The sequence below is a fragment of the Ctenopharyngodon idella genome, chromosome 15 (genome assembly GCF_019924925.1).
Source record: "Ctenopharyngodon idella isolate HZGC_01 chromosome 15, HZGC01, whole genome shotgun sequence".
Taxonomy (NCBI): Eukaryota; Metazoa; Chordata; class Actinopteri; order Cypriniformes; family Xenocyprididae; genus Ctenopharyngodon; species Ctenopharyngodon idella.
In genome coordinates this window covers 25,365,672-25,386,599 of record NC_067234.1, presented here as the reverse complement: position 1 = coordinate 25,386,599, position 20,928 = coordinate 25,365,672, and the positions used below count along the sequence as shown (strand labels likewise).

Here is a 20,928-nt window from a genome sequence, read left to right as displayed (position 1 = left end):
CACACACACACACACACACATACATATATATATATATATATATATATATATATGTGTGTATATATATATATATATATATATATATATATATGTGTGTGTGTGTGTGTGTGTGTGTGTGTGTGTGAAAACCTACAGGTTTTCTTTTCTTACTGGCTAAATGTTTTGTGCCCAAGATTTAATTAGATTGTTTTAAAATATATGAATACATTTCTCTCTGGTTTTGTTTGGCAGCTGTAGTACCTTTTATGGTTATTAGAAGAGCAGAAATTAAAATCACAAAATTAAAAATTAAAATAAATATGCACAAATTTTAATTGGTAAGATGAATCTAAACTCAGTAAATGGCCTACAGTATATTGATTTACCCCATTACAATAGTCAGTTTACAGTTACTATCATGAAAATACATAGGTTTAAAATTGTACATAAGGCACATTAAAGTCCAACATAAAATATTTTAGCAAAATGTATATTTTAGTCAGAATTATTGCGCTTCTATTGTGTCCTGTCTGTTTAGCACGTATTCGCGCAGCAGCGCTCGTTCACTGTGAGGTTTAGCAGCAAAATGGAAATATTTGCATGACTTTCTAATATTTACAGATTGAGAATAAACTTGTGAAAAGTAAGTTATGCACTGAGGAAAACACCATGTCTCAAATGCATAAAATAGCACAAAATGTATGCTATTTCCTATGGTGGAACGATTTGATCCACGATCGACCTCTAGGGCTGCTTAAGAAAAGCGTGCACGCGCAATTATCTTGACAAGGTAAACCTGGATCAAATTAGCGGGACTGCGTGAACTTCAATCACCTTTTATGAATCCGCTTTAGGCCCAACTCATTTGTTAGGTTCATTCAAGTCAGGTTTTGGAGTTTAATCCTCGCTTTTCTTAGCGTCTTTTATGAAACAGCCCTCGGCTCTATATTGTCCATTAGGGCCTATGTATATTAAATGTATTTTAATATATGTCAGCTGCAAGGAAACGAGTACGTCACTTCGAATGAATGTCTGTGGTATAGCCTAAATAGTGTCACTTTTTCAAATTTTCATAGTGGTAATATTTATCTCAACTTACACAATGGTTTTGGATGAACCTAAAAAGCTGAATAAGACAGACTTGTGTGTTATTGCAATAAAATGTGCTTTTAAAATTTACAAAACCAATACAACTTACCATTTTATAACATCTGGAATCTTTTACATAGTAAAACCTATGGTTGATGATATTTGTGAAGTTATCTTTTGTAGTCTTAGAAGAGTGTGACCAGGGTTAGAATTGATCTAAATTGTAATGTGATAGGTAATTGCTAAATAAAGAAAAATAAGGTATTACATGACCTTAATTCCTCTTTAGCATTTAATTACATTTTTGGCACTTTAGGGCTCATGCACTTATTCCTGGCTGTTTTTCAGAAAATGCTGCCATTTGTGTCCCCAAGTACAAATATAAATCACAGATATTGAACTTAATCACTCTGTTTAGTGTACAAAGGATATACTTTTTATATTTCATTGGAATATTAGCCTATGTGCATGTCTCCATTTCCATTACATTGAAATGAATCATTTAGAAAAAAAAATGTAGAAATTGTAGAACAATTTAGATATATCTAAAATGTCTAAATGGTTATTAATTTAAAAATATGTGTGAATTATTACAAGGGATATGAAATAGGAAAAAAGTTGAATGAAAAGTTAATGAATGTAAATGAATTGTGATGTAGCACCTTATGATTACAGTCAGTTGGTTTGCCAATTTTTGTGTGTGAATATGAACCCATTTATTACAAGCTGAGTTAAAAGGGGATGGCCTTGGCACCACAGCAGGGGCAGAAAAATACACAGTGCTAAAGTTTTTCAACACTTCGTCATAATCGTTATAATTAATAGGACTGTTCATGTGAACATTTTCCGCTCTAAAGGGAAAGCAGTTAGTATGCACTCAGTCAAGAGTTCGGATTCTCAGATTATCATTGATTGTTGTTTAGAGCATGTGTATAGTAGTTTTGTCTGCCAGCTTTACTTGCTTGATTTGAAATGTATCAACTTATATTCATGATTTAGTGACCTGGTTTGCAGAATTGTCTGTTTGTCATGGCAGTTCTTGGAAAGACAGAACTGTCTCTATTGATTATTCAGCCTGTTTTCAAATCTCCTTCCTTCTAGCCAAAGGAATTTGTTTCTTACTTATTTTATTGTCTTTAAATATTTATATCACTGGATACTGGCATCAGTATTTATTCCTGGATCGTACCATGGTGCTATTTTGATTGTCTTGCTTTGTATTTCACTACTTTTGGAAATGCCAGACTGATCCTGACCACAACAACTATAACATTCCTACTTCTGTGGGTCTCAGGACTTTCTTACATTTGCATTTTCCCTTAAAAAGAAACTAATGAAAGTTGTTATGAGACTGTATATTCTCAGATGATGTTTTATTTACTCTTGTGCAATAAAACTCGTTTTATTTACTCTTTACTCTTTTAAACACTTTTTTATTTGCTTTAGTGTTTGTGTGGGTGATGTGTTTTGCCTTTGTAGGGCAGTATTACAATCTGAATCGTAATAGGAAATCACTTAATTTCTACTAATTTCAGGAGCACAAAACAAATGGATGAGTTTGGAAATGATTGTTTTTGGTGTAAAAGAAGAGGCACATAGGATCCTGGATGGAGGACTTTTTGGGATGTGTCTCAGGGGAGTTTACTTTGTGTACTTACCACTTACTTTGTGTACTTGGTGGCGAATTTTTACGATCATTTATATGTTTTCATACAATCTGCTTATTCCCCACGAAAGGCTCGGTTTATGGGTGGCCCTTCGTGCTTTTTTTTTTCTAAAAGTTGTATCAATCAAATCAAATTTTACAAATATAAATTAAATGTAAAATATTTAAGTTTTCTCATGAGATTGGATTTGTATGTACTATGTATTGTACTTATTGTTTTATAGCAAATATAGTTCAAGTCACTGTATTAAAATATATATATATATATATATATATATATATATATATATATATATATATATATATATATATATATATATATAAAAATATATTGCCTTAAAATAGAACCTCATACAGCAGAACAATCTGACCTCAAAGAATTATAAAGTTCTGCATGTTGGCTTTAAAAAAAAGTTTGATATTGTAAACTCTTTGTGGACTTATTGGCAATTCCAGCTTATAAAAAAAACTTTGATTTGATTTGAGTAATTCTGAATCACTCTCTAAACAAAAGACTGCACAGAGGGTGCATTACAGTCCCGTAGATATAAATAAACTGATACAGCTAATGGAGTACCCACATTTATCCTTTTTGACCCTTCCAACTTTGTGACTGGTTTTGGGAAAACCATTTTTGATCTTCATAGATGGCTTTGAAAGATGTAGTATAGGAATGTTAAACAAGCTGCTTTGAACAGAGATTGTATGCCATTAAATGTAGTGCAAGGAGGTCCTGTGTTTCAGTGCTTTCATAGATCTCCAAATATGCCCATTTTGCATTCCTCTGAGTGGAGAACAACAGTCACCCATCAAACACAGTACAGACCTTTGATGATTTATATGAATTAAACCTGGCTTGTTGAACTAAAAAAGCATCATCTTGATCAAACTAGCCAAACTAAAAATAACAAAGTATTCTTTCAGTCTACTTTTCATGTACTTCTCAGATATATACTTAAAATTGCACTTAAGTATACTTGACTTATACTGACAGAAAAGTCTAAGTATATTTGGTCTATACTTGTACACAATCTTTTGATCTAGATATACTTAAAAGTATGATTAAGTATTCTAATTATACTTGGCTTGTAGTGTTTACTCTTTTGACTGGGTAGTCATTTTTCACATACTGTCTTATAAACTTACATTGTTTGAAAATATTTATTTATAAAGAAAACAGATATGTTCCTAAATCTGAGTATGTGAATTTTTGTGTTGTCCACTGGTAGTGTACATAGAAATTTACTTCAAATCTACTTAAAGGGTTAGTTCATCCAAAAATGAAAATTCTGTCATTAATTATGTCGTTCCAAACCCGGAAGACCTTCATTCATCTTCAGAACACAAATTAAGATATTTTTGATAAAATCTGTAAGCTTTTTGGCCTCCGATAGACTGCGATGTTATTACCACATTCAAGGCCCAGAAAGGTAGTAAATAAATCATTAAAATAGTCAATGTGACTACAGTGGTTCAACCTTAATGTTATGAAGCGACGAGAATACTTTTTGTGCACAAAAACAAAACAAAAATAATGACTATTCAACAATATCTTCTCTTCCATGGAAGATGTCAGTCTCCAACGCTGTTCACAGTAAACAGTGCAGCACTTCCGGGTTCTACGTCAGAACTCCGGCTCAGCTGTGAGTGAGTGTTAGAAATCAGGAATGGTGAGAGAACATTGTGCTTGGTACAAACCAAACTTGGGTCTTCAGCCGACAAAGTTTAAATCCCGTCTGACTAATATAAACATAGTATAAATTGCAAAAATAATATATAAGTAGTAAACTATGATGTTATTTTCACTTAAAGAAAACTTATAAGTATTACTTGTAGTATAAAACTACTAAACTAGAAGTTTACTGAGAGTATACTGCAAAGTGTACTTTCATAAACTAAAAAAAAATGTGCTAAAAGTATTTAACTTGTAAATAGTATACCTATAAGTTCAATTAGTTGTAAACTAGTTGTGGTGTTACATTTAAAGGGATAGAAAATTTTGTCATTTAATTAACCTTGTGTTGTTCCAAACGTGAGTTTCTTTCTTCTGTTGAACACAAAAGAAGATATTTTAAAGAATGTTGCCTCATTGGTATAACAGCGCTCGTCAATGTTTTGAGATGGCCAATCAAATCAAATAAGGCGGGCCTTACTGTTCACAGAAGACAGCATGTTTTACGATAGAAATGTTAACCCCCCCCAAAAAAAAGACAAAAATAAAACAAAACCAAAAACCACAAAAATACTTTGGTCCCCCCCAATGTTCAAGACATGGTTATGGCCTTGGTTAGGTGGCACAGTAGACTGTAGGATATGTAGTCCACTTACCAGGGTGATAAATGATGTCTGGTGCATTCAAGGTCAGATTGCAGGCAGGTGCTGAGTTATGTAAACAAGTAAATAGCCGTAGCTAATCTGGCTCGCTAATGTTGCTGCTGCTTTTAAGATTTAGTTGGTGTTGCACTTAGCAGTGTGTGAAGGTCTCCGAGTTCAAGACTACTTGAAACATCAGCTATTACTCTAAAAAAAAAATCTTTTCACAGATGTTTCTCTCAAGCTTTATGAAAGTGCAGGACTGAACCCAGATTCTGTTTGGGTTGAATTTAAAGTAATGTAAAAACAAGATGTACTGTTATTTCCTGAAATTGCATTGAATTGTATCTCAGCAAACAATCATTAAAAAAGTTTTCCTACAAAATAATGGCTACATTAATCATAGTTTTGCATAGACAGATAAAGTCTGGTCCTCACTGAAGCTCATTCTTACTCCTTGATATGAAATAGGTGATGTCACAACTTTTTGGTGCACTGTACTGCTGCTAAAATCTGTTTTGTACTTTTAACATACTGACATCCACCATAATAACTGGTGGTAAAGAGAAAGCCATGATGAATCAAAGTCCATCACAAGTAGCTTTTTCACAGCTGAGGTAAATACTATTACTAGAAGATGCATGGTGTCATGTGTTCAAATACAAAACACCATTATGGTAACACACATAACACTAAAATAATGCAATTACATTTAACAACATAAGAGGTAACATAAAACTATAATGTACATAACTGATAACAGTTAACTGTACAGTTTACTGTAAAATTACATGAAATATAAAATTAGATCAATTACAGTTTTCCCTTACTGTTAACCAATTAACAGTTTTTTACTGTCACATTTTTATGGTCTTTTACAGTTAAAATGACAATTTTAGAGACTTTATGGTGCAAGTTTTAATGAAACATAACTATTCAAATAAAATAAAAAAACATCAAATGTGAAGTCAGTGTCACAAAAGGAATTCTGGAAATGTCAGTTTACAGTTTTCACTGTAAATTAAACAGTCAAACCAAAATTTATTCAGACACCTTGAACATTTCATTTATTAATACAGTTTATTCACTATAGTTTAAAAAATAGTAATAAAATATGACAAGATCTCAGAGTTAAAGTGTCAGCAAAACATGGTCAGGTCAAAGTGTCTGAATAATTTTTGGTCCCAAATTTTGATCAATTTTACTGGTAGTCCACTGTATGAAGAATTTTTGGGTATAATATGTCACAGTTTACTTTATTTTGCTATCCTCACTTACATAAATGGACTATAGTGTCCTGCACCCACTAGTAAAAATATATAAAAAATATAAAATTTTTTTGGTTTGACTGTAAGATGATCTGTTCTTTTTACTTCCAAAAATGGTACAGTTAACAGTATTTTACTGTAAAATTGCACAGAAATGTAAGGTTAAATCTATTATAGTTTTCCTTGTATGGGAACTTACCGTTAAAGTGAAAATGAAAATATGAAAATAATGTAATTTATTACTCAACCTCATGCCGTTCTACACCCGTCAGACCTTCGTTAATCTAATTAATGGATCTTGAGAGAGGAAATGTCATTGCTGGCTATGCAGGCCTCACTGAGTCATCTGATTTCAACAAAAATCTTAATTTGTGTTCCGAAGATGAACGAAGGTCTTACGGGTCTGGAACGGCATGAGGGTGAGTAATAAATGACATTATTTTCATTTTTGGGTAAACTAACCCTTTAACCAGTTAACAGGTTTTTACTGTTACATTTTTAGTCTTTTACAGTTAAAATTACTGTCATTTTTTACAGTGTGGACTTTATGGTGTAATTTTTGACCATAACATACAAGTAACAGCAATGTTCAAAAGACATGTTTTTGCAAGACTTTTTTTTTTTTTTTTAAGAAATTAATACTTTTACTCAGCAAGGATGAATTGATCAAAAGTGACAGTAAAGATTTTGCATTGTTACAAAAGATTTCTACTTTCAAATAAATGTTGTTCTACTTTCAATAAACTTTTGAACGGTAATGTAAGTGTGGTGGAATGACATAGTAACTAAAGTTCAGGGCTGGTAACCTGATGATTGGTTTAAATCCCCAAGGAGTGAGTCATATCATCATTGTGCTTTTGACCAAGAAACTTTAGCCCAGGTTGCTCCAGGAGGATTGTGCCTGTATTACTTTAAGTGTACTGCAAGTAAATTAATTATAAACTCAGTGACTTCTTAGCTGCCAAATGACTATGTGTTCTCTGCTGTTATTTCATATTGTGTTGTGAGATGAATGGTAATTCTAGTGTACATTATAATCAGCAGGACTTATTTAATCAGTTGATTTGACTGACCAAAATTCTGACTTCCAGCAGACCTGTTATGTTGACCTCTCAGCAGTGTTTCTCTGTAAAAAGCTGTCTTATGGAAACTGACATGCCTGGTATAAAACACACTTGCCAAGCTTAACTGGCAGGTAAATGTGCTCTCTGCTTGCCTTTAAGAGATGTAATGTCTAAAGATCTCTTTTCTTATCCTTAAATGGTTGCTTGTGAAATGTCGGTGGATGTGCCATAAGGGTTGGCAAACTGATGTGGTTTAGAGTCATTCAACTGTGTCCAAGGTTTTGTGTAATTATATTTTTGGCTGGGGCACAAGTGGATATCCTGGGTTAAGTATACTCTATGAATTTATCAAAAGAACCTTTAAAGGTGATGCAACATAAACATTGCAGAATTTGTTTCTGGCCTTCAGGAGTAAATTGTTGCATAACTCTTTATAAAAGTCATGGCGCACACCCACTTAGAAGTTACTTATTTGTTTAAAAATGTGCCCAGAACTATCATGGTAACATGACAACACAACCATTAAATGAATAAAGGCTGATGAGATCTGCTCAAGATACTTTAATGAGATGTTGACTCGAACATCTAGTCCTAGACGACAGGGGAAAACAATGCTAAATGCAGTTAAAATAAAATCCAACTTTTAACCAAAATAGGCAACAGAATTTAAAAGGGCAGAGAAAACACTTCCCTTATGTTTTATATTTGATATTTCTGTATTTTGACACACATTTATCTCTCACTTGGCCCTCATCATCATCATCATCATTTATTGATTGTATTTTTTTAATAACAAAACCAGTTTAAAACTACTGACGCAGTATACCACTATTTAGGGAAACTTTTTAAAGGAAATATTACCAGTTTGCATGTTTATATAATCAACTACATAACTAATTATCAACTCAAGCATTAAGACTTTACAGACCGCACTCAAGGTCAAAGTTGTCCCCTTTTTATTGAATTATTGAAATTACACGTGAAGTTTGAAGTGGAAGAGTTGTTGAAGTGAGTTGGAGTAAACTGTTTCTATTCCCCTAGTAATGTGATTAGTGATTACATCTTCTTCCTGAATTTCCTTCTCTAAGTCCTCTGTGTGTGTTGTGTTTATACCCTCAGCACTTTCCAGTCTGTTTAGCACAAAACCAGCTAAATTATTCAACACCTACCTGGTCATACATGATTTAGCAGGACACTCCTTTATTTACACATTATCTCGATTAAGCATACTGTTTCCTCCTTTTAAGCACGCTTGAAGAGAAGTGTTCTTCTGGAACGGGGTTCAAATGACCTTCCTCCTTGAACCATTATTGATTAGGTTGAGATTTAGCAGCAGCATCTGGATTTAGTGGATTATATTGACTGCTGAAGGGCTCAGTCAACCAATTCTGACTAAAAGTGATGAATGTTTATTTTAATCTTTCGTGCGTTTTATTTTATAGTTTGCCCATCCGTAATTCCTGTTCAAATACCCTGTACTTTTGTGAATGTCAATTAAATTTTGTCTCTGTATTCAATTCTTCTGTTTTGCGCAGTCATATTTTAGTTGTTCAGGGATGGTCTAATATACTGATAATTATTAATATTAAAAATGTTATTGCCCATAAATGGATGTTTTTCAAATTCTATACTGTTTTCAAATTCTGTTCTAATTCTATAAATTTAAAATGCTAAAAAGTAGAAAAATACATATGTGTTCATATTTATGTTATTTGTTCAAGTTTTAATGTTTTGTTTTGTTTTTTCATTTTAATTGGCAGATTTCTGTTTCTGTATAGTGACTGAATTTTTTTTTTTTTTTTTTTTTTTTTTTTTTTTTAGTATGTAAAGACTGAAGTACATACATGTGAGGGGAAGAAAAATCACAAACCTTTACATCATGAGAAATGAGGTTGAAGTTAAAGCAGATTTAGGTCACATGGTGAACTTTTATGTGTTGTGCTGTTTTATTTCAGTAGAATTAATAGGACAACATAAAGTGTAGACAGACTGGAAGTTCAAGAGCTTGGAGCCATCTGGTTATTAATTGTTTTCAAGCTGTCAGATTTCCCTTAGTATTCTCTGCTATGTTTCAGTCCTGAAGGGCACAGCTGGTGGCCTGCAAGTCTGAAAGCATGGCCTGCTCTGGTTCTGGTTGGATGAGAGCCCAGCTCTAAGATGTCTGGCCTCTGGTACCTGTCTCAGTGATGAAGAGCACCTCTGCCATCTTCCTCCTCACTCTATCTGTCTTGTGCAGAGCTGAGGTATTGATCAACATATACATTTTGCAGCAAACATATAACTTCATTATTAATGCATTTCTATATGTTTAATTTTAAAGAATAGTTCAACTAAAAAATACATCAATTCTGTGTTTGTGTGTTTGCATAAAGCTCTTAAATGGCCTGCAATACAACTTATACTTGTGTTACTTATAAGCTGTGTGTCCACCAAAGCGTTGAAAACGGCAGGCGCTCTTCTGAAAACACCTAGCTGCGGGTGCTCAATAGCGCTATGGAAAATCTGTGGAAATGTTACTAGTTTGTGATTTCGCAGATAGTTTGTTTCTGAATATAAAAATGTCGACACAATGTAAAGTACTTATTTTGGATGAAGAGATGGCTGAACCACATAGAAAGAGAGGACGGTTGATCGATGTGGTATTTGTCCTGCCCATCCGTTGTGATTGAATGGCTGGGTAAAGAGTGACAGTGATGAGTGCTGTGTTTTACCCAAAGTTGAACATTTTTCAACTCTCGCCAACCAGAAGAAAAAAGGCAAGCACTCAGCGTGAAATAGACGCTCAGTGCCTCGCCAAGCTGCTGGCGTTTTCAAATATGTGGCGCTCTCATTCAATAAATATGCTGGCCATAGATAAAAATTCTTTGGTGGACACACGGCCTTATAGTGCTTTTGTGTCATTTTTGAACTTGAAAGCTTTAGTCTCTGTTCATGGTAATTGCAAGGCAAAAAGCATGGAAAATTTCTTGCATGCAGGGTGATAAATTGTGCATAATAAGACCAGAAACATGTATTAAGACAGTAAATAAGGCTAGTTTTGATTTAGTTGTAACCTCATGTGTCTTTCAGAGTGTGAGTGGGAGGACGGTGAAGGACACAGTGCAAGAATGGAACAGGTATCGGAATGAGTGCATCATGAAGATAAGCTCACAACCCACACCTTCGGGTAGGCATTAGCTCATCCCATCTGTGTGTGCGTATGTGTGTGTTTCTGTATCAACATTGGAAAACAGCTAGTTGAGATTTACTCTGTATATAAAGAGAAGTAAACACACAGAGAGGAATGTTTCATTGACCTCTCTAAATGTTTGTCATAAATCTTTCTTGCCGTATAAATCTTGCTTGCATAAGGAGTGTCAATAAGGATAATTTTTGTTACATTCTAACATGGAATTCAACAATTAGATATACAATTTTATACATGATGTAAGCTCTGGCAGGAGTGTATAGAGTTTATTAAACCTGTCTGAATCATCTTTATATTCACATTAACTCTGTTTTCTCCATTAGGTTTGTTTTGCAAAAGCATGTTTGATATGTACGCTTGTTGGACAGATGGAGTTCCCAACACAACTGTGAAAGTACCGTGCCCTTGGTATCTGCCTTGGTATGATCAAGGTACTGCTGCCAATAATGTTGCCTGTTGGCATAGGAAAAATAAACATATGCTTCATAAATGTCATGCAGGTCACCATATTCATAAAGAGCATATTAAAGCTTAAGCTTTGTTTGTGTTAAAATGTTCTTTTTATTTGTTTATTTTAAACTAATTTTATCTCCTGCCAGGTAAAAACCATAAGACAGATTTAGGGGATATTAAGTGACTTTCATAAATGATGCTGTTGGTTCGGTTGTCATTTCCATGACTGTGTTCAGTCAGCACTCAATTAATAAAAAGGTTCATAAAGAACTCTCCAGTACTAGACATGTTTGGATACAGCTACTTGAAGGCCTGTTATCTATCACTGTCCTCTGTAGTGCGTAATGGGTTTGTGTCGCGGGAATGTGGTCCAGATGGCCAGTGGCTCACTGTCAATCACAGCCGCACATGGAGAGACCACTCACAATGCAATGCAGATGGCAGCCAGCAGATAGCACAGGTAAAGAGACCCCAAAAGTGTGTGTGAAATGATGAAAAAACCTAAAATGAATGTACGTGAATATGGTTTGTACATGAATAATTTTTTAGCAGATTGCATTTTCCTTCTATGTATGTAATGTTTCCATAAGAAAACTTTTTTTTTAACCTCACCAATGCTTAATTTACTGTATTTTATAATAAAAAAACAGTAATATTGTGAAATATAATTGCACCTTAAAATAACTGTTTTCCATTTTAATATATTTTAAAATGTCATTTTTAAAAACGAATTGTCCAGTCTTTATCAATTTACTCCAGTCTTCAATGTCACATGATCCTTCAGAAATCATTTTTATATGCTGTTTTGTTGCTCAACAAACATTTTTTATCAATATAATTGTTGAAAGCAGTTGTGCTTCTTAGTATTTTTGTAGAAACATGTTTTTTCAGGATTCTATTAAGAAAATTCAAAATAACAGCATTTATTTGAAATATTAACATATAAATGTATTTACTGTTACTTTTGATCAATTTAATACATCCTTGCTGAATACAAGTATTAATTTCCTTCAAAAATAGATCATCCAGGTAACCACACACAGTATTAAGAATCAATGGTTCACATACTTATGAATGGGGTTATTTTAATAAATTCAGCTATTTTTTTTGTCTTGTGGATTATATGTAAACATCTTTTATGTAAAATATCTTACTCAGGACAGGACTAAATAAAAAATAACATGCATTTTGTATTACCTCCCTTATTTTGTTAACATTTTTAACATTTTCACAGATTCTGCAAGTGGTTCACATACTTTTTCTTGCAACTGTATGTGCTTTATATTATTCAGTATATATTAATTTTTTTGTCATTTTGAAAAAACTGGTTGAACTTGGTTTAAGAGAAATGTCTAAACAGCTGAGAAAAATATCTGCAGATCAGGAAATAAATACTGTTCATATTAGTCAGATGAATCATGTAATTGTTTAAATTATCCTGAACTAATTAAATTAGTTTTGTGGCTTTGTTGAATTCGATTTGCAATTCAGTAAATTCCACTTCTGTCATTCAAGTTCAAATTCCAATTAACCTTCCTGTGGTGCCAGTTCATTAAAATTCCAATTCATGAATTGAAAGGGAGTCAATTCTTAAATTCTTCCATACTGACAGCCATTGAAAGCCGCTTCAGGCAGAGAGTGATAACATCTTTATTTTCACGGATCACACTAGCGTGTAATAGCGTATAACTCTGCCAGGCACACCATGTTGTTGTTCAAAACAACTGAAAAAAGTCTCAGTGAAAGAAACCAATTTGATTGTGACGTATGGGGAATTTATGTAAGATATTAAACTGGCTGTGTGAATTTTTATCCCGTTCTGTAAACCAAAGGACTTGGAAAGCAGTCACACTAGTGTCATTTGCAGAGCTCTGCTCTCATTTCTTACTGGCGCAGCAGACTTTATCTCCTGCTCAGTTATTTTTCAGAGCTATAGGCAGCTATTATTCGCTAATGTGATCCATGAATATAAAGATGTCATTACTCTCTGCCTGAGGCGGCTTTCAATGGCTGTCAGTATGGCAGAGTTAGAAAAATGTATGAATTGCTCTGAAGCTTTGCCTTCATATCCCACACAAGACGTCTGAGAAGGTTTTTCTTTCATAGTAGTCACATGAATTAAATTGGCTCATGTCTGTATAGTGCTATTCTTTCACTCGCTGTCTTCACAGGAGAATCAGATGATGATCTTGGCCTATTTCAGGGTGATGTACACAGTTGGTTACTCTCTGTCCTTGTCCAGCCTGTCTTTAGCTCTTGTCATACTTCTCATATTCAGGTGAGTGGCAGCTTTAAATAAACACAAACTTTTATGTTAGATGCGATTAATTGCGATTAATCGATTTGACAACACTAAACACCAATACAAAGCCTTTAGCCTAATTTATCCTGCAATATGTTGAATAAAAACACAAAAAAGCTAGAGCCTTCATGTAAACATGTCATGTGCTGTGTTCGCCCCATTCAGTGACACTTAAATTAAGAACATTAATCCAGGTTCAGGAATTTATAGTGTGAAACAGTTTATGAATACCTAGGATTAGTTATGAGAAGTTATGAGCGGTGTGAAATGTGAAGCAAGATAACCCAGTATTTTGTTCACCCAGGGTTTAGATTGACCCAGGGTTAAGTATTTCAAGTGTGAAAAGCCATGTGTTTGTGTGTAATATTGCAGGAAGCTGCGCTGCACACGTAATTACATCCACACCAACCTGTTTGCCTCATTTATCCTGCGAGCTGTGTCCATCCTCACGAGAGACGCGCTTCTCATGAAAGACGCTCCTGAGTTCAGGGACAACAAAGATGTTTCAATCGCTCTGAGTGACGAGGTAAGCAGAAATGTGACCCTGGACCACAAAACCAGTCACAAGTCGCACAGGTATATTTGTAGCAATAGCCAACAATACATTGTGTGGGTCAAAATTATCGATTTTTCTTTTATGCCAAAAATCATTATGATATTAAGTAAAGATCATGTTCCATGAAGATATTTTGTAAATTTCCTACTGTAAATATATCAAAAATGTATTTTTGTGAGTGGATGTGCATTGCTAAGGACTTAATTTGGACAACTTTAAATGTGTTTTTCTCAATATTTTGATTTTTTTTTTTTTTTTTTTTTTTTTTTTTTTTGCACCCTCAGATTCCAGATTTTTAAATACTTCTATCTCGGCCAAATATTGTCCTATCCTAACAAAAATCCCCCATACATCAATGGAAAGCTTTCAGATGATGTATAAATCTCAATTCAAATTGACCCTTATGACTGGTTTTGTAGTCCAGGGTCACAAATACAGTGCTGACACTACAATACAGTAATTACACGCTGCAAAACACCTAGATTGTAATCAAAATGAGAGGTGGGATTTATCATATGAACAGCGTAATTGGTCAATCAAAGCACAATGGAAGCATTGCCTCCTCTCACATGAATTTTCCCCGTTCATTCTCAGTTACCCCTTACCAAACCCACAGCATGCTTTAGGGGGTCTGTTAAAAGTCAGCGAGCTCAGGGGAAGCAAGAAAGACATTGCACCCCGCTGTAACTTTAACCGCTGGTGTCACTGTTGGACAGTGTCACTTTAGAAAATGAGTGATTTATACATTTATACATTTCATATTTTGTAATATTTGCATTGTTTTATCTTTGTACTATGGATTGTTTTCTCATCCAGTTTTGCCTCCTCTGAGGAAACGCCCCTGCTACAAAACTAATAAAGTACATTATTTGCTACAGTAAACCCACATTAAACTCCCACAGGTGATGTTAGGCTGCCGTGTGGCTCAGGTCCTGATGCAGTACTGTGTTGGGGCCAACTACTATTGGCTACTGGTAGAAGGTCTATATCTTCACAACCTGCTGGTGCTAATGGTCTTCTCAGAGAACAGTTACTTGTGTGTGTACCTCTTCATCGGCTGGGGTGTGTAACTTTACAAAATCATTCCACTCTTTTTGTAGAACAATTGTCATGAAAATAAAGAGGAATACTTTTACCATTTCAAGGGTTCACTCAAAAATGAAATTTCTGTCATTAATTACTCACTTTCATGTTGTTCCACACTTGTAAGATCTTCGTTCATCTTTGAAACACAAATGAAGATATTTTTGATGAAATCCAAGAGGTTTCTAATCCCCAAGAGAAAGCAATGTAATTACCACATTCAAGGTCCAGAAAAGTAGTAAAAACATCGTTAAAATAGTCCATGTGACTACAGTGGTTCAACCTAAATGTTATGAAGCGACGGTGAGTAATTAAGTGAGTAATTGAGAAATTTCATTTTTGGGTGAACTAACCCTTTAATATAAATACATATTGTATATTTCCATACATAGATTGACTTTGAACAATTACCACAATTAAATCATTATCATTATATTTAAAGAAAGTCAAAATTAAATGCTTATGAAGATGCACAAATGTGAAGCAGGTGTCTTGCTGTGCTGTTCTGTGTTTCATCTGATGTTTTCTGATAGGAACACCTGTGCTTTTTGTGGTGCCTTGGATAATTGTTCGTTACTTATATGAGAACACTAGGTAAGATGTGCCAAAAGTCTTGATGCAACAGCTTTCTTTCATTTTGGTTAAAGATTAAGAGCAACTTTGGTTAAGCATTACAAATGTTCCTACACATTTCTCAAGGTGCTGGGAGATCAACGAAAATATGGCGTATTGGTGGATCATCCGAACACCAATCCTTTTGGCAATTTTAGTGAGTTTTCCTCTATATTTACCTCAGTTTGTCTTAAATTTGAACTTGTTCTCTGAATGTATTTATAGTCATAAGCATAGGCTTACATTATATGTGTTTACAGATCTTTTATTTCTACTGAATACTGGAAATTTCCCACTTCTGACCTGTGTTCCAGATCATTTAGAACTTGGAATTCTCACACCTTCATTTAAGAGCGACCAATGGAACATTGCATTAGTTGCCACCAGCTTGGAAATGACATCATATGATTACTTAGTCAGGGTTGAAAGATCTGTCATGACTTTACTAGTGGGATTTCTGACCTATATTCCAGTGGTTATTTTTGAGTGGGAGGTGGGAGAATTCCAAGTTCCAATTCAACTGGAACACATTGTATGAATAACCAGTTAAATATACTGTCACTCATGCATTATACATGGATGACTCGTTATTCTAGAGCATTGTGTTGAGGAACTGTTTTTGTGGCTTTATGTGACATTATTGTGGCTAGGTTTGAACGGATCCATCAAACTTTTTATTAATAATTTATTCAGTTTCCTGCATTGCACAGGATGAAAAGTCTTGTTTGCCTTTACATTGAGCATTCTACATGTAATTATTTATATATAAAAATTTGAAAATGATCATATTTTGCAGGTGAACTTTTTCATATTTATAAGGATTATTCTGATCCTCGTCTCCAAATTAAAAGCACATCAGATGAGATATTCAGATTATAAATTTAGGTAAGAATTTCTTATTTTAAATTAATTTAATAAAGTGTTTTGATTTTGATTATTATTTTAAATATTTTCAATATTTATTTTTCTTATGTTCATCAGTATCTGTTAGTCTTTTTCTTTTTCAGTTTTGATTGTAATAATATAAAAATTGCTATTTAAAACAACCTGATCTGTTGTTTTTTTTTCTTGTACCTCTGATTTCATCCATGTTACGTAAACTGGAACTGTGTCACATAAAGTGCCTTAGCAAATGCTTCATCCCCTTCTTCAAATGCCAGCCTTGAGGGCAGCATATGTTTTAGGCAGCATAGATTTCTTTTCCCACCAGAGACTACATTTCTGGCCTTTAAGCTTAAATTCTGCTTAGCCATAGTGGAATAAGACATGAATTGAAATATAGCAAGCATAAATGCACTGGTAATAATGATAGAGGCTAATTAGATTCTTGATTTTCTCACAGTGCCTCACTATTGTCATTTTATCTGCTTATGAAATCTCTCTTCAAACATTTTTATTTATTTATCTGAAACAATGAATTCATAAAATACAAACATAGTACATAATTTCTAGAAAAAAATAAACTGCAAAACTGATATTAAACATAAATTTAAAGAAAAATTGATGAAATTTTAAAGTGAGATGGGCCAGATTGTGTGTTGAATAATCTGCGTCTAATATTCTTGGTCCTTCAGGTTAGCCAAGTCCACGCTGACCCTCATTCCCCTGTTAGGGATTCATGAGGTGGTGTTTGCTGTGATGACAGAGGAACAGACTGAGGGCGTACTTCGCAATGTCAACCTGTTCTTTGAACTCTTCTTCAATTCCTTTCAGGTACAACTAAGGGGATCAAGATAGACAGACTGTCACAACATGGCCTAGATCATATAGTGTACTTACTTTTATGCCTTCCATGCACTATTTTAATGTAGTGTATGTCCTTACAGTTAATGAGTTTTGACACATTAGTTGCTGTTGCCCACAGGGTTTTCTGGTGGCCATACTATACTGCTTTGTTAATAAAGAGGTAAGAGTAGTCAAGGCTATTGTGTATATTTTTTTTCTATACTGTATATTTTAATATTTTAATGTATACTATATAATGCATTTAAACATTTAAATAAAATTAAACACTCTCTCTCTCTCTCTCTCTCTCTATATATATATATATATATATATATATATATATATAATTATTTATTATATATATATTAATATATTAATTATAAGTAATTAGTGTTATTTTAGTATCATTGGTAACACTTTACAATAAGGTTCATTAGTTAAACATTAGTTAATGTATTAACTAACATGAACTAACCATGGGCAATACATTTGTTACTGTATTTACTAATCTTCGTTAATGTTAGTTAATAAAAAAATACAGCTGTTCATTGTTTGTTCATGTTCATAGTGCATTACCTAATGTTAACAAGATTTTAATAATGTATTAGTAAATGTTGAAATTAACATTAACAAAGATTAATAGATGCTGTATAAGTGCAGTTCATTATTAGTTCATGTTAACTAATGAACCTTATTGTAAAGTGTTACCGTATCATTGATATATTAGTTTTTGTTTGTTAATATTTTAAATTAGATTTTATTTCTATATTTTCAGTTTTCAATTTAAATTTTATGTTTTAGTAATTTTGTTGTTTTTTATAATTTGTATTGTTTTATGTCTATAATGTTTTATTTTAGAAAATTTATTTTAGTACTTCAGCTAAATGAAAATGATAAATGCTGAAATAAAATAAGTCTAAGGTTTTTTTATATTTAATTTTATTAAAAAAAAAATTCTTTTTTTTTTATACAAAAGTTAAAGGTGCAATAGGTGATTCTCTACAGAAACATTTTTTGTTATACTGGTTGAAAGTCTCCTCATATTCTGATAGCAATCTCTATGCTAAACGGTCTAAATGTATTTTTATAAATATATATCGTCTGTGGAAGGCGTAGGACCATAAAATGTTCATCCAATTATTTTATTCGGTCCGGATGAAATAACACGATGTCCTACGATGTCCCTCGCTCACCGTTCATGCAGACATCATACGTCATCAGCGCATTTCATGCTATGCAGAGGACAGACAGACGTCGGTCACAGAGCAAACAAACAGCAACCACCTTTTACAGTTCCTCCCAAACAACGAACCTATGCTGCGTTCACGCCATAACTACCGTAATTAAGAGATGGCAACCTGTGACGTTCTAACCGGAGCTGTTCACGTCCTCAGACTCAGAATTATGCGTTTCCATGTCAACAGAATCAACACCGAAATGAATCTGCAGCAGTCAGGTACAAGCTCTCTGAGCTGTTTACGTTTATTATTATTTGTAATGTTATGTGCTTTGAGAGTAAGGTAATTCTTGTGACGCTTTGCCGAGAGCAGCTGTGTGTGTGCGCATTCATATATTTTGGAGGAGGCGTGGCTTTGTACTGCGATTTGCAGGGAGGGTGGGATCGTATGCTTTCAATACTAGCAGGCTAATGTTAGCATTTCCCAGATCAACTACTGCATCTTTAATGTTTTAAATTTGAAAAATTAAAGTGTTTTTTTTTATTTATTTTTTTTAGTTAATGATAAAAACAGAATATCAGGGTATATCTTCACATAACTCCTATTTTACATATCCTCTCTTTGATTCTAGGTACAGTCAGAAATCAAAAAGAAATGGCAGCGATGGAGATTAGGAATAAGCATTTTGGATGACCAGCGTAATACAGGTAGCAACACACAGCAGGGAGGTGCCAGTCCTCTGTGCCAATATGACCCAGCCTGCTCTCCAGAGTGCCCTCTAGACAATGGCTGCCAACTGTGCTCAGACCCATCACCCACAGACACCCACCTGACTGTTCAACAACACTACCATCCTGGAGCAAAGAAAGGCAAGGCGTACTGCTATATCTCTGCACGAAAACAGGTTATTAACGGAGTGGATGTGCCAGCTTTACCCCAATGTGCCACAGAGGACGCAATGATGTTTTCAGAGAGCTACTGCTGAATGATGTGGACTGTGCTGGCCATTGATTGGACAAATAAAGCTGGATATCATGGAGTGTCTTGGAATATGAGATCTCATTATTTTTGTCAAAAGGATATTCCTACATCACGTTTCTCACATTATGCCTGACAAAACTCTTTTTGTTTTTCTTATTTGATATTTATCACTATACCTCAGTTTGGACACAAGATGAATTCCTTTATGTGCCAACATTGTGGATCAACTGTCTTAATTGCCACAAAGCCATTCATATTTTTGATTGCATGAGGATTACTGTATCTGTTGAAAGGTCAAAGGTAAGGAACACCTAGTGCCTAGCCTGCAAAATCAACAAAATAACCATCATTATAGTCACCCCAAAAAGTATTTGGATCCTTAAGCCACACATCCACTACCATTCCAAAAAAAAAAAAAAAAAAAAAAAAAAAAAACAATTTTGAAAGAAATTCATTCAATTTTATTTATAATGGATGCCTTAAATTGATCAAATGTTTCAGAATTTTACATTGTAACAAAATAATAGATTTCTATTTCAATTAAATGCTCTTATCAAAGAATCCTTAACATGTATCATAGTTTCAACAAAAATATTAAGCAGCACAACTGTTCAACATTGATAATAATAAGACATTTTATGGGCAGCAACAGCAAATCATCATATTTGAATGATTTCTGAAAGATCATGTGACACTAAAGACTGGAGTAATGGCTGCTGAAAATTCAGCTTTCCATTTTAAAATATATTAAGTTTTTTTTAATTATTATTATTATTGTAACAATATTTCACAATATTACTGTTTTTACTGTATTTTTGATCAAAAAAATGTAGGTCTTGGTTTGATGTTTATCTAATGCAGTTGATTTTATGTGCAGGTTAAATACTTTTGGGGGAGACTGTATATTCATACAGAATAAGGACCAATAATAAGCTTAATTAAACTTATAAAATGTCCATAAACAGCAAATTAGCACTACTGAAGTTCCCCTGACATATCTAATGCACATCTTCACCCTGATGTAAGTGCCTCTGGACTGGAGACATTAAATGTCTACTTTGAAGGTTTTGTATGGCTCTTATGTAACCTGCTCAACCAGGACGGCGTGCTCTAGACATTCTCTTAAACAGCAGGAAATCTAATTCCTTTTTTATGCTTCTGCATTCCACTTGATGGCTTAATCCCTTTTCATTCAGTGCCATGATAGAAACCAACTGTGAACTGTATGTCTAAAAGGATTAGTAGATAATTTAGTTATTGGGCAACAGTAATAACATTATCAAACATGGAAACAGTTTGTTTCCAAAACTTTATGAAGGCTTAAATCAGTGTATCCCCTCTTTTTTGAACCGCTCACAAGGACTGAGATCTATTCTTGCACTATGTGCTCTTTATTTGTTACTATCACTTCACTGGACACTTTTTTTCTGTTACTATGAATGGAAGAGTGCAATAATAATAGTGATATCTAC

The 20,928-nt window shown here is 33.8% G+C and overlaps 1 protein-coding gene across 5 annotated transcripts in view; it reads left to right on the top strand.

The window, feature by feature from the left end:
* The window catches only part of gipr (gastric inhibitory polypeptide receptor), a 37,068-nt gene extending 16,140 nt beyond the window's left edge, over positions 1-20,928 (top strand). For 4 of the 5 annotated variants that reach the window (XM_051862085.1, XM_051862084.1, XM_051862086.1 and 1 more), the window contains 13 exons: positions 9,455-9,622; positions 10,449-10,545; positions 10,890-10,997; positions 11,358-11,479; positions 13,191-13,297; positions 13,694-13,847; positions 14,780-14,939; positions 15,494-15,554; positions 15,660-15,729; positions 16,369-16,457; positions 17,147-17,285; positions 17,437-17,478; positions 19,107-20,928. In XM_051862085.1, the coding sequence (XP_051718045.1) occupies positions 9,566-9,622; positions 10,449-10,545; positions 10,890-10,997; positions 11,358-11,479; positions 13,191-13,297; positions 13,694-13,847; positions 14,780-14,939; positions 15,494-15,554; positions 15,660-15,729; positions 16,369-16,457; positions 17,147-17,285; positions 17,437-17,478; positions 19,107-19,460 (1,560 nt within the window). In that variant the 5' untranslated portion in view covers positions 9,455-9,565 and the 3' untranslated portion in view covers positions 19,461-20,928. The remainder of the gene's footprint in view (positions 1-9,454; positions 9,623-10,448; positions 10,546-10,889; positions 10,998-11,357; positions 11,480-13,190; positions 13,298-13,693; positions 13,848-14,779; positions 14,940-15,493; positions 15,555-15,659; positions 15,730-16,368; positions 16,458-17,146; positions 17,286-17,436; positions 17,479-19,106) is intronic. The other variant, XM_051862087.1, reaches the window with a different exon arrangement.